Genomic DNA, 21,579 nt, shown 5'->3' with positions numbered 1-21,579 from the left:
TGTGTCAGCCTTGCATCGGGTATGTCACCTCAGGGGGCTGCTTAGCAGTGGCTGCGCTGGTTGGATGTCTCTACAAAGACCTTTGGGGAGAGGCACGTGGCCAGAGGAAAGCTAAGCTTCTGCAAGACCAAAATTTCCACCTCCTCCAGACATTTGGAGACTCACCTGTTCAGAAAAATCCTTAGCTGATAAGGACCCCAAAAGCTGAGGACTGAAGAAGACATCCAGCAGATGTCAGCCTGCAGGCTAAAGAAACCTGGACAGTAAGAGGTACTTTGAGTGGTTCTTCCTGCCCTAAACAGGCTAGTTCGGGAAAAACAATACAGGTAACCAGGTAACTAATTATTCCTGACCTTGGGGGTAACCTGAATGCTGGTGGCAAGGGCCTCTGGAGTCATTCCCTGATCAGCCGTGGCAGTTTCCTGGTGCAGATGCTGGCCCTAGGTCAGGCTGTTGCCTGAGAGGCAGGTTTCGATGCTCACAGGTTTCAATGTTTTCCCTATGCAATAGTGGTTGGATGTAAACAACATCGTGGCTCCAGGGCCCAAAAGAACCGTATTTGTGCTCACAGACATACATGAACAGGAAATACTGCCTTGGTACTTGTGTAGTGAACAGAAGTCGCTGCTCACCTGCCTGTAGGAGTAACAGTAAACATCCTCACTGAAGCTACTGTAAACATTAATCCGAGCTGTAAGCTTATTCACAGGCTCTAAAATCAGAAGCTGAGATACTTAATCTGTTGATTTGTTCTAATGCTCTAATGCTCTGACTGTTACTATATTAGCTGTAGCTAGCCAGAATGTAGCATGCACCTCCGATACACACTGAACAAAATCCTTCTCGCTCCTTTCCCAGGTAAACTATAAAGCACCTGAAAAAATACTCCTTCCCAAAGTGCGCTACCTCGCACCTGTTCCTGCATCCCCGCCGCTGGCGCCATGGTGCTGTGGACAAGCGTTAAGCCCAGCCGGGATTGTCTGGGCAGCGCTCCCTCTTCCCAGGGCACGGCTCCCACTGCCCCCGGAGTGAGGGAGGGCAGGAAGAGCCGGGACCAGGAGGGGCCACCTCCACCCGGAGGAGGAGCCCCGCCCGCTACACTTAAGCACCGTGACCGGCGCTGCCCCGCGGCCGGACCGGCCATGGAGGTGGCGTGGGATTTCGTGATATCGCTGCTGCGGTGAGTGCGGGGATACCCACACCCCTTCTCCATCCCCGCTCCCCACGCTGATCCCGGCGACGGGTCTGGCTGCCGGGGGATGCCCAATCTGAACAGCTCTTTGTCGGCTCTAGCGCTTCGGGAGCAAAGGGCGCACTGGGAGCGCGGTGCGAGGGCGGCCAAGGCGGGCGGGGCTCCTGGGGGATTAAACCTGATGGGCCCTGAGTGGGAGAAACAAGTCGGGACGCTCTCGCAGCCCTGCAATCCTTCTTTAGGAAGAAGTCTTGATAGAGAGAGTGATTGGGCATTGGAACGGGCTCCCCAGGGAGGTGGTGGGGTCATCGTCCCTGGAGGTGTTTAGGAAAAGGCTGGATGTGGCACTCAGCGCCATGGTCTAGTAGACAGGGTGTTAAGTAAAAGGTTGGACTCGATGATCTCAGAGGTCTTTTTTAACCTTGATTCTGTGATCCTGGCTGAAATTCTGCTGAGGGAAGCGCAAGTAGGAGCCTTTCAGTTTAAACTGCCTGCTGAGGTGCAACGACCGGATGCGCTCACATCCCGGCATCCGAGGCTGCCGCCTGTGTGCCAGGAACTGGCGAGTCAGGAGCGGAGCCTCCATGTAGCCGGGAGCCGCTTGTACTCGGTGACAACATGACCACAACCCCTGGCCTCCGCTAGCGTTCCAGGCGTGTCAACCACATCCATGGAGGTACAGTTCTGTACACTACCCAAAAACGCATCCGCTGCCAGCTGCAGTTCTGGTATCTCCACAGCTCTTGTTTAATTAGGGAGACCATGGCTGCAATCTAGTTGAACCTTAACTCTCCTGACCCCTTTCCTTTTTTTTTTTTTTTTACTTCACTGTTCCTGACGTTGCCATTTGCCAGTGAACCCTAACCTAAAAAGCAAACTGTGCCATATCCTGGAACCACTTGTGTTGTGCAACATTGATTTTTATGAGCGAGATTCTTATACAAACATATGGGCCATGTTGCAACCAAGGGTAAATAGTGAAATATGTGTGCAGGGCTCAAGGCAGGCTTTTAATCCCTGGATTCTCCTAAAAAAATGAATTAATCTCTTCCACCAGTTTTGACATTACAGTGAATGCTTGTAGCAGTATCTGCGAGTCCCTCTTTAGCAGGTTGTAGTTATCCAAAACAAACTAGGTAAGATGCTAGATTTTGAAGATATTTGATCTTTCAGTTAAAAATGTATTTTTGTTTTCCACAGACATAGGATTTCTCTTCCTTTAGGGAAGAGCTAGGACTTGATTATTTTAACTTTAAAGAATAATAAAAATATGTGTATAAAAATAAAAAAATGTGTATCTAACATGTCACTCGACTTTATAATAAAACCAACTATACCTTAGTTTCTTTCCACCACTTGTTTCTTGACTTAGCTTGATCAGCTTTTAATAGGAAATTATTTTTGGTAACTCCAGTCTAGCAGAGGAATTCCCTGCATCAGGAATTGGTTTGTCTGGGTTTTGAGGACAGCTGAAACAAGAAGGGATCTTTCTAGGAGCCCTGAGTGTAGGCTGGCCTATTTGAGTCTATAGTCCGGGAAAGAGAGTGGCACACCAAACAAACAAATAAACAAAAAACCCAAACACAAACCCAAGCTTTCAGGAATTGGCCCAGAAACGGAAGAGTTCACCTTCTATTTATCTGGCTTTATTTAATCATACTGGCTTTTGTCTCCTAATACTTCTCATTAGCTGAAACCTCAGCCTGCCCTAAAGCTGAGACTCACTGCTTCATAAGTAGCCTTAGTTTAAAGATGATATTGACAGGTTGATCAAAATGTAGGTGTAATGTCGTCAATGTTAAATAAATTCTTAAGACTTCGACTCCTGTTCAGTCACTGTCTGGTGGAGACAATGAAAGTCCTGGTTTATTAATCTGATTAGTTTGGGTTTTCGTCTCTGACTTTTTAAATCTGATAGAATTAGGCAGCAGTGTGAGGTGATTGATCTTGAACCCTTTAGGAACTTCTGCTCAGAGCTTTAACGTATGGCTTGCATAGTGGGTTGTGGTAATGCCTGAGGTGAACCCTGTTAGCTTGAGTTCTGCCATGAGTTGTGCCCCTAACACTTTTCATTCTGTACTGGCATGTGTGTTTTGGCTGTTTACCTTATGCTTTGTCTTTTGTGAATGACAACTTGGCTTAAGTAATGGGAAAGCAAACTTTTCAATGGGTCTGGTATTGACTGTCCCTAAAAAAAAAAAAAAAAATTGGCAGTACTTTCATATACATCACTCAAGTAACTATTCTACATACAGATTTTCAAATGTGTAACAGGGAATGAGATGTAAGTAGCTGTGAAAGCTCTTGAAACCTGAGTGCTGCATTTTCTAACATCAGGGTGCCCTGTGGTGTCCCCAGCCCCAAGGCAGATGAGCAGGCTTCCTGTCTGAGGAAGAGACTCAGTGATTCAGAATGCAAGCTACCCACAGACCAGTGGGGTGACTGGGGGACTATTAACTTAGTCAGCGATTGACAAACACGCCCTGTCCTAGCAGGCTTCCCTTCTGTGGAGCTTCAATGCCTTTGTTGGTGCTACTGTCACCTTGTCCTCCTCCCTGGTCTTGACCCTTCTCCAGGAGGAATAGTGCTTATTAGCTCTTTAATTTGACACAATGCTTGTTTTCTGAAAGCCATGCCGACTGCACATCCTCACCAGCTTTGTTAAAGGAAGGCGAGAGATTTACATCAGCCATGTGTATATATATACCAAATGTTGAAAGCTAGGGACCTAGTGTATAGACAGCACTACCAAGAAGATGTTAGCATAAGCTAGAACAAAACTGTTGAACGTTCTCATTCTCCTCCTTTGAAAAAATTAAGCTCCAGTAATGCCAAAGAGCTTTTGAAGAAGGGAAATTTTGGTGTAAAAAGGAAAGGCAATAGCCTGAACAGTGACTCAGAATGAGAGCGGGAAATAAATTATTTGCTGAAATCTGAATCTGTTTAGTCACAAAAATTGCTTTCTGTGCATTCAAAAAATATGATTAAAGACCAGATAAGAGGTTTGGAAAGGATAGTTAGTCTCCGGGGTCGGTGTGAATTTTTGAAAAAGATGTGACTGGGACGTTATTAGTTGAGTAACTTTACACCATTCCATTGCTGTTCTAGGAATTCCTGTATTCGCTCTTTGGCTGCAGAAAAAGGCTGCCAGTTCACCCCTTTACCTTCGGTGAAAGTGTCTGAGAATAGATTTTCCTACATAAAGTTGACCTTTTACACCTATGTGGGAGAACAAAATGGGGATGCATCCCTTTCCCATCCCTGAGCAATTCAATATTAAGGAGCAAAGGAGGTAAAGTCCAGGGGTGTGGCAGGCAAAATATTGTCTCCCTTTAAAAGATGTAGAGATCAATCCTTTCTTTCCAGGTGTCAGGCAGAGCATCATTTTTGGCAAGCTGATTACTGAATTAGCCAACGGCACTTGGCAAAAAAAGTGGCACTAAATATAGATGAGAGCAGGTCTGTACCTTGTTGTTGGAGTAGGCAGTTACCAGTGTTGTGTGCTTGGTTTACCAAAGGTAAGCAGTCACTATTAAAGCATGCAATTGCCCAGAAAATCTAAAACATCTTTCTAAAAGTGTTTGAATTTTTCCAGCCTCTCTGGCAACAGCCTGCTCCAACACCATGTATTTATGTACTTGGATCTTAACTTTCATTTCATTTGACTCCTCCTGATACATTAGGGCACAAACAAGTCTTAGTTTGTGTTTTTCAAACCTCAAGTTTTATAGGCTGTAGATATAATTTACAAGATAAAGGCCTTGGCTGATTGTTTGTAAGTCAAGCATAACTATATTGAAAAGCTCCACTTGCATTCTGACAGTAGGTGTTTTGAATATGGGTAATATGTTCAGTCTTCCTAAAGGAAACTCCTATCTTAACACATAAGGTTACTTTCAACTAATTATTTATCTCACTGCAGGTTTATCTTGCAGGTAAAAAGAATAATCTAAGTGACTGAATGCAGTAAGAGCTGCTGCCTTTTTAATTCAGTATTAAAACCCATCAGCTTCACTGCAATTGTGACCTTGATGTCAGCTGAGCTAGAGGTGGCCCACATCTGCTTGAAATTGTTTTAAAGTGCTTCCAAATGCCATGGGCAAAAGAGAAATATTCAGAGACATATCTGTAGGGCTGTGTAGTACTTAGCTTTGAAAGGAAGCTCCACTGGTCTAACGTGATCTGTGAATTACTCGTATAATGTGATTATGTCATTGAACTCAACAGTCCTCCTCCTTCTGGCACAACTTGACATGACTGGTTTTTTATAACTGTGTTGAATTTTTGTTTGTCTTAGATCTTTGATATCCATGGGAGCATCTGTAGGAGCCATAACAAAACAGGCCCTGTTCCCTCCTCTCGTGCCTGCAGGGCGACCTTTCCGTGTGTCCAATGCCTCCCGAAGCAGGAGGAAAGGAATTGTTGCAAGCAGTCTGCAAGAGCTCATCAGCAAGGTACAGTCCCACTCTGACTGAAATGTACAGTGAAATACAGTGTCCCAGAAAGACAAACCACAGACTTTTTCTTCTAAAAACCATTGCTGGGGAAGTTTGGGAGACTATGTCAAATAAACAAATCTTAATATGAAATGATAGGCTCTCTTTAGAATGCTAAAATGTACTGATTTTTTTTTTTTTTCAGACTTTAGATTCCTTCTTTATATCTGCTAGAAAAATTACTCTGGTTTTAGAGGAAGATGGCACAGTTGTGGACACAGAAGAGTTTTTCAAGTCCCTGGATGATAATACACACTTCATAGTTCTAGAAAAAGGACAGAAATGGGCACCAGTAAGTGTTGACTTCTTCTCTCTCACTTGAGTAGAAGTGGATGGAAGAATGTTTGTGGCTGCTAAAATTGTTTGGAAAGAGGGCAGAAGAGGAATTAAAATTACCCCAAAGAAGTCAAGGTACCAACTCCTTGTTGAGCCTTCCTGGGTGAAAAATCAAGTCCATATTTTTTATTTTCCCTTGTTTGGACATATTCTGTTGGCAAAGATCTACCAGGAATTGAAATAAAACATTACAACTGAAAAGAATCGTAGGGAAAATACCCTCCTTTTAGAGAAATAACTTTGTTCTTTACTTACTTTTTGTAACATAAAGAAAATTAGGACCTTGTATTTTTTAACTTCATGGAGTAAATGTCCTTAAAAGCTAGCTTTTAAAGCATAAAAAATGGCCAAATTAAGCAATGTAAAGCAAACTCTGTCTTGTGAATGTAGTAGTAATTTAGTGGTTTAGAAAAATGCTTGTGTTTAATTTTACAAATAGCTAAAAGCTGGCATTAGAACCTTGTGTTAGTCTACATGCTTCAAGATGTTTTAAGATCTATTGAAGCTCGCTAGCTTTAGCCTTCTAATCACATCAATTCAATGTCCAATTAGTGGTTTTGTGGGGAAATAGTCATCTGTACATTAATAACATAGTCAAACTCCTAACTGTCTTTCCTTTACATGGTTGTTGCTAGAAAGCTAGCATCATTTTTTCTACCAGGTGCAGAGCTACTTGTGGAGCTGTAAGCAGACATACTATTTGTATGTTTGTACACATATGGCTCAATTCTGTGGCCCTGTTTTCTCAGTCTCCTGCTGCAGTGGGGGCAGTCTGGACATTTTCCCCCAAGATACCTCACTGGCTTATCAACCTGCTGCATCTGGGCCATGAGCTCCAAGGGCACAAAAGAAGTTGTAGCCAGGGTGTGATTCCACCTTGCTCCTTTCCCCTCTATCCTGTCTGGCATGGCAGCAGCACAAGTTTGAATGCAGCCCCTCTTCAGTATGTGCTGAGTGACAGCAGAAGGACTGCTTCAGCTTCACAAATATCTAGAGTGCAGCACCAGCTCTATTATGCTTTAAGCAAATATTCTGGATGCCAATAGGGAGGGTCTAGGAGGGGACATACTACCAAGTACTTCTACATATTCCAAAGCTGTTGTTGATAGGGGTCCCTATTGCTGGAGTTTGGAGGTTATCAAAGAAAAACAGGCATAAAACTGCTGGCTAATGATATACTGCTGTGTTTAACTTTGTCTGACTTATCATGACACTGTCTGAGAGCTGGGGTGACAAGTACAAAAAGGCCTGGTCTTACGCAACTTTATTGCTTCATTTAGCATGCAAAAAACAACCTGACAGCTGCCAGGCCATTAACCTTGAGTGGAATGTGCTGAGCAGAGGATCCTGTGTATCCACTAGATGTCTCTGTAAATATGGATTCTCTTTACTATTTTCTTTTTGTTTTTCCTTTCTTGAAGCACACTGTCAGCCCTGCAGCAGACAAGGGCTGCTTTCAATAAAGGAGGCTGGATTTAAGGTGGAAGATGACTTTCCACGCTCCTTCTCCCTTGATTTTTCTCTTAAAAACTCATTACTAAACCCTAGGCCTAATCAGCATTGGTTCCCTCCCTGTGTTTCTTTTTAGTTGAAAGAAAAAGAGGTGTTATGAGCCAGGGTTTGATATGAGGACATAACTTTTCACATATGATATTTTTGTAGCTGTCTCTAAGAGAGCTCATCAGTACTGCCTTCCTTCCTAAACAGAACGTCATCCTGGTTATTTAGTGGCCTGCTTCAGTGTAGACTCACTGTGCTACCTCAGATAGCAACTGGAAAGTACCAGGATAAATAAGTGGTAGCAACACTGTCCAGTGTCATTACCTGTGGCTTCAGTATACACTGAAGAAGCTCTACTACAGAAAAGAAATATTCAGGAGGTGTTATGTCACTTGAACTTCTGTGTCCTTTTGGAATGGCTTCAGAATCCTGGTCAGCACTTGAACAAAATTACATAAGATACGTATTTGCTTTTCTTTGTGCTAATGCTTTCAATTCTAGTTTAGAATTGACCAAGAGCTAACCCTAAGACTGGAATAAGCAAAGCTTCTTCTGAAGAGCTGCATTGTTCACAATTTTCTTGCTGTAGTTTCCTGCATCGTGGTACAAACTGTCTCTCTTTCTTTTAAATTAGACAAGAAATGGAGTAGCTAACATCACATTTGATCTGTACAAGCTGAACCCTAAGGATTTTATTGGCTGCTTAAACATCAAGGCGACCTTCTATGAGATCTACTCTGTCTCATGGGATATCAAATTCATGGGAGCAAAAAGTGTATTGCGGTAAGTATGTTGCCACTACTGATCAGGTGTATGCGTTAATATAAAATCTGTGTTTGCTATTGGTTCTGTGAAGCAGGTGTGTTTATAAAGTTAGTATTATTAAAGTTAGTTTTATTATTTCTTACATACTGGCCAATATGCTGAATCTTCCTTTGAAAGGTGCATAGCTGATTTGTAAAAACTTCCTATAGCTTTTTATGGTGGAATCTTAAATTTCTCCCAAGGCCAAAATCTTATCAGCTTGTATATACTGCAAGGCTGTAAGTATAATCTCTTTGTTTTGCTGAGAGAATTTCCCCAAACTCCTTTGACTTGTTTGAAGAATGCAGAAGGCTGAGGAAGCTCTTTGAAGGGAGGACTTCCAGGGAATGAAATGAGAGGAATTTGAGATCGAGTGTTAAAGCTTGCTTGGACTTTGCAATTCAAATTTGTCTGCCAAATTCACCAGCTGAGCTACATAGAGGCAAAGGAAAATGGAAGAGATAGGACACTGTCTTAATGTGAATTTGTCATCTGTAGTAAGACACTGACCTCACTATTCTTAAACCAAGTGTTCTGGAGGGAGACTAATGGAGCTTATCAAGGACCACTGTCTTCTGCAGGACTAATCTGTGGTGGGTCGTGAATTTGGTAGAACTGGCTGTTGGGAAATGCTGTCTTATTCAGGGGCAAAATAATACCTGTCTTGTCCATGGTTTGCAACAATGAGTTAAAACTTGGTGCCTTGTCAAAAGTGCATCCTGCCCTGGTTCAAGAAGATTCCTGAATTCAGGTACCTTATTCACAGAGGTGACATACTTTGACAGTTTTTTAAGCTGCAGCCCTGAATTTCTCTATGTGACTTTTCAAATTTTGGTTGATACACAATGGTGTAGCATTGCTGCATTTTATTACTCGAGGACAGATCTGACAGACAGAAATATATGTCATAAGCAAAGTTTTCACTTCCCCTGAGTGACAAGTAGTCTTTAGTTTGGAATCTTTAAGTATTCCCTCCTCTCTTGCTGCAGGTATGCTAATTAGCATTGTAATGCTAATCTTGTTCCAGGTCTTTCAGTCTGACTGACCTCTCCCACTCTACTTGGGGGGTCCCTTGCTTAATCTTTCAGGCTACAGCTGGTGAGACTGGTATCTCTGGTCAGACTGCAGCAATGATCCAGCTACATGCTACACCCACCTGTAACACTGGCTTTGTTAGGGTTTCTTCAAAGCAAAGGTTTGTCCTTGGACAGCTGCACTCCTCTAGTTCCTATGTTTGTCAAGTTTTCTGAGCCAAAACAAACTCTAATCTCTGGCTGCCTGCTATGGAGCTGAGTATCAGCACTGGAACTTGTGCTGCTAAGGAGAGTTTGAAGTGACAATTCTGCCTCCCTGCCAAGACAGGGCAGCTGCTGAGAAAGGAGTGGTGCTGGCAACAGCTGAAGTAGCTGTGGAGTTCTTCTGGAAGCACTGTTATTTTACACAGTTGAGCTGTAAGGGAAGTGCCAGTGGCAAGGTGGGAAAACAGTCTGCCAGCAAAGAACAGGGGTGACAGAAGAGATAACCTTGGTACCCTTGAACACAAGACTGGTACGGCCTGTCTTGGCCTGCTGTTTAAATAGGAGACAGATGATGTTAGGTCCCTCTGCTAATGAGTTCCAGATTGCTAATTTTGATGCCCTGAGTCCACTTGCAGAGTGCGAAGGGAGAGGACTTAAAAAATCTACAGTTGTTCATGGGTGGGAGGACTGGAAGCCTGCCAGATCTGATTAGTGCATTTCCCCTAATGGTGTCTCCCTGCAGTGTCCAACTGAAGGATCAAATGTCCAGTTCAACAAATAACTTGCTCCATGGCTTAAGTGGCAACTGCTCTTGTGTGCAAGTGACACACTGCAGCTGCTCAAAAGTTCAGTACCAGATGCAGCTTTCCTTACGACTGTAAAGCTCTTTGGCCTGTGGGATGGAGGAAGAACATGCTGAAATGGCTCATTTCAGGGAAGCACAAATAAGTATACAGTGTTCTTGAAAGGCTTCCCAGGCTATAAGTACAGGGTATTCTAATCTTCTGAAGCACTGGATTTTGACTGCAAACCTTCTTTCATCACAGTGGGGAAAAATGAATTTGAAGGAAGAAGAAGCAGCAGAGGGTTCATGTTTTCTCAGACAGGAATTCAGAAAATCTTCCCCCCTTTTTCTGCAGAAGAGGAAGGCTAGTCTGGTTGCTGCATCTTCAGAAACTGATCTCATTCCAGGTTTGGAATGGCCCCAGTTCTTGTGTATCTCTTCCCCAGTGCCTCACCCTCATACTTGTGAGGGCCTACTTGACTTCTGGGGGATGAGACTCCAATATAGCTCTTAGTACTGATATCCCCATTGTTTCTTGGAGAATGGAAGGAAGATGCACCTACAACTAAGATGAATAAACAACCATTCAAATATGACTATTTCTATTCCCCTGTGATCCAGTGGTGATCCACAGTTTATATTGTAGACCTACAATGCTTACCTGATATTAGCTTATGGACCTGCACTGATTCTTACACAGGATTATATATTTGAATGATGATACTTATTTAATCTTTTAAAAATAGAATAGCTGTGAACAGAGAATTCTTAAGACTTGTAGCTTGGACAGCCTTACTTCATCTGGCTTCACCAGTTTTGCTGTTGGGCATCCATTGTAATGTGATTGTTCAGCTCCAGATCTAATTAAGTTTGATCTGTGGCTTGGAGATACATGAAGGATTGCATAAATTACCTAAAGGTGAGACATGAGGTGGATTTATGTTGCAGGAGTGCTGTGGGGGCTCCCAGGCTAAGTTGTCTTCTGTGGTGTTCTGATAGTTTGAGTAGTGGCTTTGCAGAAGGCTTGTAAATGTCTAGCAGGATGATAGCCTGCTTTGTTAAATGTGTTTTCTAGTTGGCAGAATGAACTAGTTTTTTGTCAATCAAGTATTTTTTCTAAAGAAGGTATAAAAATGACCAGCTGCTCAGAAGTGAGAAGGAATGAGAGTTTTTAAAAATATCAACTTGACTCATAAAGGTGGTGTGGGTGGAAAGGGGTAATGTCATCTTGCTGGTGATTTTTTCTTAAATAAATGGCTTTTCTTCTAGGAAAGTGCTTCAGCTAATATCCCATGCAGCACAAATAGCTGGACAGTTTCTTCTCTACACTGGAACGTTTTTGTTGCAGTTGATGGGTGAATATGATGAAGATGACATGTGTACAAGATCAAGGCGGGAGTAGTGAACACAGCTGCACCTCTGATGTCGGATCCTTTTGCTTAAAGGCATTCTCTTGCCCAGTTTTGATTGTAATAATGTTATAGTAGGGGGATGTCCACTAATGTGAACATTTTTTCCATTTGGGAATGCTTGTAGGCCTTAGTCATAAAATAAGTGTTTGATGTTCACAGGCTCTTAACAGCTCAAAAGGTGAGTGCCTAACATCTGAGAGCTTGGCAGAAGGAGAGAGGGCAGGTTTTTGCCCCAGCAACTCAAAATGGAGAATAAGTATACTTGGAAACTTGCATGATTTGTAACCAGTGGAGTATTTTTTGCACCAATCAAAACATGGTTTTGTTGTTTTGTGTTTTTTTTCATGGCTGTCTACTTGCATTCTGAACAGACTAGGCTGTAAGGTGGGGGCAAGGGGACTCTGTTTTTTTTAATTTGTTTGTTTTAATTCTTAACAGTGCTGGTATTAGTATCAAACTGGCATTGAGGTACAACGAGGTGAAGTGTACTTATTTACTCCTGCTAACAATGGAACTACATAATACAATTTCAGTCCTAGTTCAGTGACTGACTACTCTCATGAAATCTAATTGGAGATTGTGCAACTACTAAGCAGAATCTTAAAATTTAGCCTTACTTCCCTTAAACAAGTAAAAAATAAAAATGTTTCATTATAGCTCTTAATATTTTTCTTCAAATCTTCAAGAAGTTCAGGTTATTATGCCTCATACCAGTTGAAGAACCTGATGTATTTCTTTAATGAATGTCATGTCCAGTTCTGCCTGAGTATTGAATAATCTGCCATGTTTTCATAAATATGTCTTCTAAGGAACCTGCTGCAGCTTCCTTCAGGGGTTAAACCATCACTTCTGTAGTTTTCACTGTTCAGTTACAAGATGACACTACTTCTCAATATGTGCTTGAGGTACACGTAAGAGATGCTGCATATTTTGATGCCCTGTGTTTAAGGGAGAGCAGCAGGATACTATCTAGTCTTGCATAACATAAATGTATGCTCTAAAATGAATATTTGCAGTATTATAGTCTTCCAAGACAAGCTGTATTAAAGAGCAAAGTAATGTTTACTGAACTGTTAGTATGACCAGATTTTAGCAAGCTTTTCCTCAACAGCGTAAAAAATTGGAAAATGATTAGCCTTAGGCATCTTGTGTCAAAATGCAAAGTCACATTGGTGAAGGGAAAAAGCCCAACTTTCACTGTTTGTAAGTGTGGCTTTTGAGGTTTTTTTTGCTTGCTCACGAAAAATTTTAGTAAAAAAGTTTTACTTAGTAAAAGCTGTTAAGGAAACAGTAAAAATAGAGGTAAATGTGTCTGATGTGACAGTAGATTCCACCTAGTAAGAGAAGCCCTGGTGCAGAGAGAACAAGCAGGGCAGGGGAAGAAAGCAGTGGGAGCAAAAGGGAGAAGACCACTATGGAGCCCACAGTGCTTGCCATGCCACTGAGACAGGAATCCATTAACTGCGTACATCAATTGCATTGATCGGTTGGAAGAAAATCTAATCTGCTAAAAGAGAAGCAGGAGGATGGAAAAGATGAAGCATCATGGTTGATGGGATCCATTCTGATCTGTCAGCTGGTTCTGTTCACTTCAAGTGTCACTAACATGGGAATATTGCTCACCTTCATATACTTATTTTTGCCTTCCCATTATGGATGTGGCTTAGCCAGATCTTTCGAATCACTGGACTTTCAAATCACTGTTGTGATGAAAAGCAACCTAAATCCAAATCTTAAAGGGACTGATGGACACAACTTTGGTAGGTCTCTGCCTGTCTCTTCAGTAATGGTAGTACAAATAAGTAGACAGCTAAGAAAAACCTTGGGTTTTTTTCCTGATTTATGTTTCCTATCTACTTCTGAGTGTTTGCTGGAGGAGGAGAGAGGGCATACTGCTCAGATAAGAGGAGGACTCCTTCTTTCCTAGTTTCTCACAGGGAAGAATTCCTGTAGCTTGCTGCACTGTCATGTGTCCTTCAAAAGAAAACAATAAACTATTCTGGGAGTAATGAGAAAGAGATTTTATTAAAATGGAAGCTTTATAGTTTATTGTTCTTAACACCCCCTGCACAGATGATTGTTGCCATGTTAACTGTTGGCTCTCCCTGTCAAGGAATCGCATTTAACTGACTTTGCAAGGACTTTGTAATTAACTTTTTTCAGCTTTTAAGGACCACTTATTCTATTAAAACAAACACATTTCTTGAAAGCAAATTCTATTAAATGCTTCTAAGAATATTTATCTTGCTAATGGTGGGAGCACCAACACTAAAAAAAAAATAAAATAAAAACAACTTGAATAGTTCATTATTGCTTTTTTAAAGTTGCTTCTTCAACATATGTAATACAAAAGCTTTTGCAAGGCTGAACTGTGCAGACCTCAAATTCCAGCCTTCTATAGCCAAAGGCAATTGTTACAGAACTAACACTCCGTAGTTTCCAATGACACTACCTGGGAACCTAACAGCGATTTGAAATGCCAACCTTTTATGAGTATACAATGTTTTTAAGCAGTTGCTGCTTTGACAGCCTAAACTGTCAAAACTTGAGCTGCTGAAGGTCATATGAGAAGCAGTCTCCATCTCAGAGCACTTCCCTCGAAAGCAAAATGCAAACTGCTGAACAAAATAACTCAGCTTTGATATTTTCTCAAAATGGGAGAAGTGTCTTGGAAGTTGTGTCTTAAATTCTTTCATTGCTTCTTTCACAGGCTTAGTATTTGGGGAATGATATTTGCTACTGTACCAGCTTCCTTCCGGAAATAAAGTTTTGGCTTTGAGTCAAACTGGGCAAATTTGTCATTCTCTGAGTTGGAACCAGTTTAATTGTTTGTTTTTTTTTTTTTTACAGACTGCTTAGGAAGCAAAACTTTTACTTCAGGTGTATATGGTACACAGCAAAGAAAACCTTCAGCTCTATCTACCTTTCAGAAAATTATATACAACTGTTGTACAATATCCAGCAACACTTAAAAAAACTAAAAGCACAGGCTCTTAAAGGCAGATATGTAGAGCTAAAGCTAGATTTTCTACCTGATGTTTTTAGCTTTAGTTTTTCTTTCCATAAACTCAGTTAACCTGCACTTGTGACTGTTGCAGACAAGGCTGGTAGCAGTGACATATAGAAGGTGTGAAACATGTTTACTGCCTCATTGCTTTCACTGACCCTTTTTGCCTGTTGCTTTGCATCACTTACTAACAATGCACCAAGTCATACTCTCTAGTTACCAAAAAAGGAATTTTCACTGAAGTACATGATCTTGTTGACTCAGGCACTGTTCATGTTCTGCAGGCAAAACAAAGTTGCTCTCTTTATGACCAGAATGAAGAATCTAGTAGCTTTTTTGTCTACATAATTTATCATTACTTCATTTCCTTCCTTTCATAAACCCATGGAGTTGTTGCTTTCTTGTACCTTCCGATTCTTTCAGGAGAAACAGGATTACAAGCTCTTCAGTCCAGGGAGAGAGGAAAAAACAGGGTCTAAATTCCTTAGATCATTTGGAATATGCTCTAGGAAACATCCTGCACCCCTTCCCTATCATTCATTTCCAGAGAAGAGAAGGGTAAAGAAAGGAAAATAGGACTTTGAGCTGAAAGTTTTTTCAGTGAAGTGAGTAGAGAGGTAGGTGTTCATAATTTTGGAAGTGTTGGAAATTCTGAATATTAACTGTGAAGATAACCACATATGCTAATTTGTAACTGACTAAAATTACAACTTCTAAATCATTTCAGTATGTCTTCCTGAGATAGCACTTGAACTAAGGGCACAAGCTTCTTCAGTAAAAGTAAAAGTAGAGTTTAAAGCCAAAGTACAAAGTATAGTTTTTACTTGATTCCTCAAGTTTTACTAGAGGTCTTAATATGATTAACATGCCGCTTCAATTATATATCCTTGTGGGGCTTAGAGTTTATCACTGCTTTCTCTACCTTACGTCGTCATATATGCAGTTAAGATATTTTAAGCATGAGGAATGTTGTTTTGCTAAAGGAAAATACAGTATTTTACTACTTCACAATTTTCAAGCCCAATAGTTTAGTTTCCTATGAAAATTGAGATGGGTGAAAATTGTGACTCTGATGGCAATATTTTCTGCTATGTGGTGCCAATTTTAAGGAACACTGTCTGTGAATAAATAAAATCACATGGTGGCATTGGATGTTGTCTCTATTCATTTCAAGAATAACTTATTCCTGAAATAATCATGAATGTTAGTGAATCTATGGTCTGGCAGTTTCCAAAAGCTGGACTGTGGCAATGAAGTAACTGGATACTATTATGTGGCTCTGAACTCTTTACTTTCTACTGCTGACTCACTTTCTGGCCTCAGAGAAACTGTGCAAACTGTGTTTCCTTTCATACAAAAAGAATGCTTTCTTCCATCTTTTACAAAAGTTGCAAAAGACTAGAAAGTACTGAGGACAGGAGATAGAAGGGTTCAGTGATCTCTGGTGTTCACTAAACACAGGATTAAGGACCTCTTTTAATAATGCCTTGCAAAAACTCCCTGCAGTCATTTACCTACAGATGGAGTAGTAGACATTTGATTGCAGGGGAAAAACTAATTTAGTTTAGTGAAATATCATATTTGTCAAGTTCAGGATTAGATGAAGCTTGAGGAGGAATAGCATGCAAGTGTGATTTGTCTAGTGCTGTTCTATCTAACTTAAGGGGCAGTTTTGCAGAATTTGACTAACGGGCAGTTCCCCTTTTGTGGGAGACACAGGTCTGATTTCTTGCTGTGGAAAACCACAAAATAGAACTGTATTTGGTTTAGCGGCAAGGCTTTGGCAGTGAGAAGTGGAGGGATCCTGTGGGCGTGGCCTCTGTGTAGTACAGAGCTGCTTCCAAAATGAACCAACAATTGCTCAAAGCTGAGCACTTCAAACCAGTTTGTGGTGTCTCTGTGAAAACATATTTAAGACAGCATGAAAAATTCTGTGCAACAGCTGTGAGAAAGAAGTGAAAAAAATGTAAGAGATAACCTGCAGACATCAGGGTCAGAAAAGAAGGAAGTGCTGTAAGTGCCAGACAGAGCTTCCCCTGCAGTCTGTGGAGAAACATGCTGGAGAAGATATCCACCCAGCCCATTGAGGACCCCCTCCCACAGCAGGTGGACATGCCATGAAGGAAGCTGCAGCCTGTGGAGGCCCCATGCCTGAGCAATTTTTCTGGCAGGAGCTGTGGCCAATGGGGGATCCACACTGGAGCAGTCTATTCTGAAGGACTGCACCCTGTGAAAGGGACCCACACTGGAGCATTTTGTGAAGGACTGTATCCTGTGGAAAGGGCCCATACTGGAGCAGAGGAAAAGCGTAAGAAGGAAGGAACAGCAGAGAGGAACTGTTGTGGGCTGACCATGACCCCCAGTCTGCACGAACAGGGAGAGGAGGTGGAAGAGTTGGGAATGAAGGAGTGAAGTTGGGCTTGGGAAGAGAGTGGAGGTTGGGGAAGGTGGTTTTAGTTTTGTCGTTCTTTCTCACCATCCTACTCTATTTTTAGCTGAAAATAAATGAATCTTCCCTGAGTTGTGTCTGTTTTGCTGGTGTCAGTGATTGGCGAGGGATCTCCCTGTCTTTATCTTGACCCACAAACTTTTTCATCTTGTTTTCTCCCCATTTCCTGTTCAGGGGATAAAGTGAGAGATCAGCTGGTAGGTGCCTGGCAGACAGACAAGTTTAACATACCACAAGCACAACACTCCAGATGTAAGAATAAGCAAAAAACCCAAGCTATCTGTGTTATCAGTGACCAGTAAAATTGGAAGCAAATCATTTGGAGTGGAGTGTTTTCTGAATGGCTTTTCACAGCAATGTTTGCAGAAAAAAAATCTAGTCATACACAGGACAAGGTTAATATTTTCAGTTTATTAACCTCATGCTCAAACATGGATTTTCTAAGGTCACCCATCAGTCTAAATCATTCATAGTAGGCCCAACTCCTAATGTGTTCTTGGTGAGGAATATTTATTAATAAGTATCAATTATCACTTGAAAAAGAACTTTGAAACATTACTCTTAGTTGTTTCATAAAGCAACTAATGAAATGGAACACTAGAAAAGAAATATGTCTTAATAGACTCCAGAATCAGGATAATACATTCTATGCAGTTCCAACATAAAATGTTAATTGATCATTAGTTTTGTAAAAAGTCTGCTTCAATAATTAGCATACATTATATATAGATTAGGTTTGGGTTTTTTTAAGTAATGTAATTATTGTCACAAGTTTGTAATTCTGTCGTGTGTTAAAAAAAAAAGAAAGAAAAAGCTTACATCCTCAGACAGCAATTCTATTTAAGAAAACAGTAGTTTAATGATGTGGATAGTCAGTCTATTATAGACCTAGAGAAATCTCAGACATCTAAGAAGTCCTTTAAAGTCTGAAATATAGGTATAATTATTTCTGACATACTTTTTAATTACATTATGAAGTCCATAATCTTTTACATTAAAAGCACTTCTAATTACAAAGTGTCTTCCCTTGCATAAGTATGTGGCTTGGTTTGCTGCTGCTCTTTATTAAGTAGTGTTTTCAAACGCTCTTCTCCCATCTCAAAAATAAGGAGGGAATATACAAAAAACCAATAAACAATCTTATTTAGGTATAAGGACCACTGATTTATTATTGAGCTAGTCAAACTGATGTCTATGGTAATCTCTATTTTCTTCCTGAGAAGCTAAATTACAAATGCCATAATTTTAGATTCCTGTACAAAATGTGCTCTCTCAGCTGCAGCTTTCCTGCTTTCTTGCCCACTTAGAGAAGTTCCCTAGCAAAGCTACCTCAAACAGTTGCAGAGTATTGGTCTAATTTGCATGCAACTCCCCAAGTGAACAAGCCTTCCAAATAGAAGTCATTACCTTCCAGATTAACTGATGTGTTTTCAGAGACAATTGATTATTCAACAATAAATCCATTTTATCTGAAATCAGAAAGTACTAAATAGTTGCTGCAAATAGCTAGCTATTCCAGTCTCCCAGAAAAGCCATTTGATCTCTGGATGGGATGATCAAGATGGTTTTCCTCCTTATCATAAACACTTTCTGCAAACTACATTAGGATCATTATTTCATCTACATAAGAAAAGTACAGTTTCTAATAGTTTCACCTCTGTGACCACTGAATTTAGTAAACAATCCTCTCCATTTCTTCTGGTCTTATCTGGCCCTGACATGGTACCATGTTCAGTTTTCCCAAGAGCTGTGATCAGTGAAAACAAAGTAGGTCTTGTCACTAGCAGCATCAGCAGTGGTTAAAGGCAGTAGCAACCTAACAGATAAAAATCACTTTTGTTTCTCTGACTTCTACCTCTCCAAAGGGTTATTGAGTTGGTTTTTGGGGTTTTTTGTTTGGTTTTGCCATTTATTCCAGCTGCTACATTCTATTTTAATCTGTGTCTCATCCCATTACCTCCATGTCACCAGCTTCAAGTACTCAGTTCCTTCAGCTATTTTTCTATACCTTGCTCTGGTGACCCCTTTACACATGCAACCTGTTATGTTGTTTCTCTTGTGGCCTTCCAGAAGATTCCTTCTGGGCATATTCAAGCTAAAAATACTTCATGACTGAGAAGAGAAGGGGTGGGGGTAAGCATGAGGGAGTGGATAGGTGTTTAAGCAAATATAAGTTTTTTAGAAAAACATTTCTATCTGTCTTGCTCTAGCTGTAGTTCATATCAAGTCTTTTTACGTAGAAAGAATCAGCCCCTTTTTTTATGCAGCACTTTTAGCATAACTGTCTTCCATACTTACCAAGCTGCTGCCCTGAGATAAAAAGCTTCTGATTACTTAGAGCTGTGCCCTCTTCCTGACGGATCATACAGGCCACATGTGACATAAAGTCCCTATTCAGCACCAAGTCAGGACACCACAGTGAAATAATTTTGCACAACAGAGATGTATCTCTCTCCAAATCTTACATGCACAGGCAACAACTGTCTCCATGCCCTTCCCACGAAGCAGTGGCATTCAATTGTGCAGCCAATGTATATTGTAACCCCCTATACTCCTGCATTCTGGCGCTCTGTTCAACAAAGGGACTATGAAGCAAATTATTCACCAGGCAGAGGGTTGAGTCCTGGCCGTGGGCCAAACTGACCTCTTACATTCCTAGCATTCACAAGCCTTTAAGTCATGAATATGGTAATGCTGCTGACAGGCTGCAGTCCACGGAAAGGGGTGTACACCCTCTGTCTCACTGCTGCAGAGTGTTTTTCTAAGAAAAATAATATTCAGTTCTCTGTGTGTGAATGTTGACTTCCCCTCCTAATTCCCAATCCACAGCTCTTGGAGCACCCTGCTCGGAGAGGGATGGTTCAGCTGCTTTTGTGCATTTAGTACCAACACATTCCTTCAACGGCTGTACCCACCCAGCTCTGACAGTGCTGGGGACTGTGCTGTTAAAAATAAGCCAGGCTTTGTCCAGTAGTAGCTTGTGCTGTTTGTCCTGGGGCATGTGGACTTGTGAGGAATGGTGCTCTTTCCTTACAAATGTAATCTGAGAGAATCATTTGTGAAGCGGGCTAGAGGCGGCATGCTGATGTGAGTTGGACATGTGTGACAGATGACTAGGATCTGTGCTGGTGAGGGAAAGGTGGCAGCCAGGAGCCACTCACCTCCTGAGAAAAAGGGTAAGGAAGAAAACTGTGACTAACCTGTGAAACCCAAAACCTGACCAGAGCAACTTATAACTGATTTTAGCTGCAAACCTACTCTTACAGATGAAGTGCTTCTCACAGTAAGATGAATCACTTTTATTTGGAAAGCTACAGATTTCCTCTCAAATATATGCTTTGCTTAGTAAGTGTCAAATAACTTGCAGTCTAAGCAGGACTCCAGCCCTTTGTCTTAGAGGTCAATTGTTTTGTCTTCTTTCTCAGAGAAAAAAATCATGAAAAGTTAAGTTTGTACAATAAAACCCACACCTACCTTTCCCCCTTCCCCTCCTACCTGTTGCAGTACACATCCCTGTTGCAAGGTGTTTTACTCAAGAGTCTTAAGGAGACTCAGTGGGATGGAATAAGATGCAGGTGCTTTAGCAACAAAATACAAGAAAAGTCTAGATGAGCTCCACTGTTTGCGCTTGGACCTGCTCTGCTTAACTCAAAATTAATCAAAAGACATCTCAGAAGTAGTGTGAATAGTTCAATGAAGGAAAAAGCTCAGCAGCAACCAAGAGGGCAAACACAACTGTAAGACTTATTAAAAAATAAAGGGCAGGAAGCATAAAACAATGGCCATGATTTAAATACTGTTACTTTAGTTCCCTAGACACTGCAGTAGAGCTAGTAAACCTAAAGAAGGGTGGGTGATAAGCAAGGACTATCACAGGAGTTCAGTGTCACCCTCAAACATAGGGAGACTAATTAGCTTAATTAGTGTAATACTTTCAGCTCAGAAAACCTTGGACAGATAGGGGAAATAAAGAACAAAACAAATACTAAAACCTTCACCTTACACACAACTGCAATGGTCATTAGGAACTGGTAGTCTCTGTTCCTCAAAATAGAAGAATTATGGGGCATCAATTTAAGGCATCAGCTTTACAACAGAAAGAACTACTTTTTCACAGAATGAAATTCAGTTGTACATGGCAGGCAATGCCATAGGACACTTTGGAGGCTGAAAGTGTAACTGGGTTAAAAAAGCAATTACATAACTTAAAAAAGCAATTACATAACTTAAAGAATGCTTCAAAAGGACTATTAAATATGATGGTCCAGATCCATCTTTTGGTTCAACAAAGGCTTAACCACTGATTGCCAGATGTAGAAGGGTGTTTTTGGGGAAGAATTACCATATTCTTTCCCTAGCAGCCTCCACTGACTACTGTCAGAGATGAAATTCTATATTAGATGGATCTTCCTTTTAACCAAGACTACCTGCTGTCAATGTACTCATCTGGTCAAAAAATGCATTTTCTCCTGATAGTCTTCAGCGTGACTTCTGGTAAATAGATCTTTTTGTCCTTGTTCTGATATCTCCCACACTCAAAACCCAGAACTTCATAGGTAAATTCTGCATTGTATTGGCAT

General features: G+C 41.1%; 1 protein-coding gene across 4 annotated transcripts; it reads left to right on the top strand.

The window, feature by feature from the left end:
- Window positions 1-1,054: 1,054 nt before the first annotated feature.
- CIDEA (cell death-inducing DFFA-like effector a) lies at window positions 1,055-17,070 on the top strand. 4 transcript variants are annotated; one of them, XM_017819576.1, is made up of 6 exons: window positions 1,055-1,180; window positions 5,490-5,646; window positions 5,834-5,980; window positions 8,159-8,307; window positions 11,401-11,558; window positions 13,617-17,070. In XM_017819576.1, the coding sequence occupies exons 1-5, from the start codon at window positions 1,143-1,145 to the stop codon at window positions 11,531-11,533; spliced, it is 624 nt and encodes a 207-aa protein (XP_017675065.1). In that variant the 5' UTR covers window positions 1,055-1,142; the 3' UTR covers window positions 11,534-11,558; window positions 13,617-17,070. The 4 variants fall into 4 exon arrangements, with proteins under 4 accessions (XP_017675065.1, XP_017675064.1, XP_017675063.1 ...); XM_017819575.1 differs by having other exon boundaries at window positions 11,994-17,070; XM_017819574.1 differs by having other exon boundaries at window positions 11,401-17,070.
- The last annotated feature ends 4,509 nt before the right edge of the window (window positions 17,071-21,579 follow it).

The sequence above is a fragment of the Lepidothrix coronata genome, unplaced genomic scaffold (assembly GCF_001604755.1).
Source record: "Lepidothrix coronata isolate B3197 unplaced genomic scaffold, Lepidothrix_coronata-1.0 Scaffold75, whole genome shotgun sequence".
In the NCBI taxonomy this organism is placed as follows: Eukaryota; Metazoa; Chordata; class Aves; order Passeriformes; family Pipridae; genus Lepidothrix; species Lepidothrix coronata.
This window is presented reverse-complemented; position numbering and strand designations above follow the sequence as displayed.

Coding starts and splice junctions, on each gene's coding strand:
- CIDEA (XM_017819576.1), top strand. CDS start 1,143: ATGGAGGTGGCGTGGGATTTCGTGATATCGCTGCTGCG. Junction 5,981..8,158: donor AAGGACAGAAATGGGCACCA/GTAAGTGTTGAC, acceptor CTTTTAAATTAG/ACAAGAAATGGAGTAGCTAA. Junction 8,308..11,400: donor GGAGCAAAAAGTGTATTGCG/GTAAGTATGTTG, acceptor CTTTTCTTCTAG/GAAAGTGCTTCAGCTAATAT.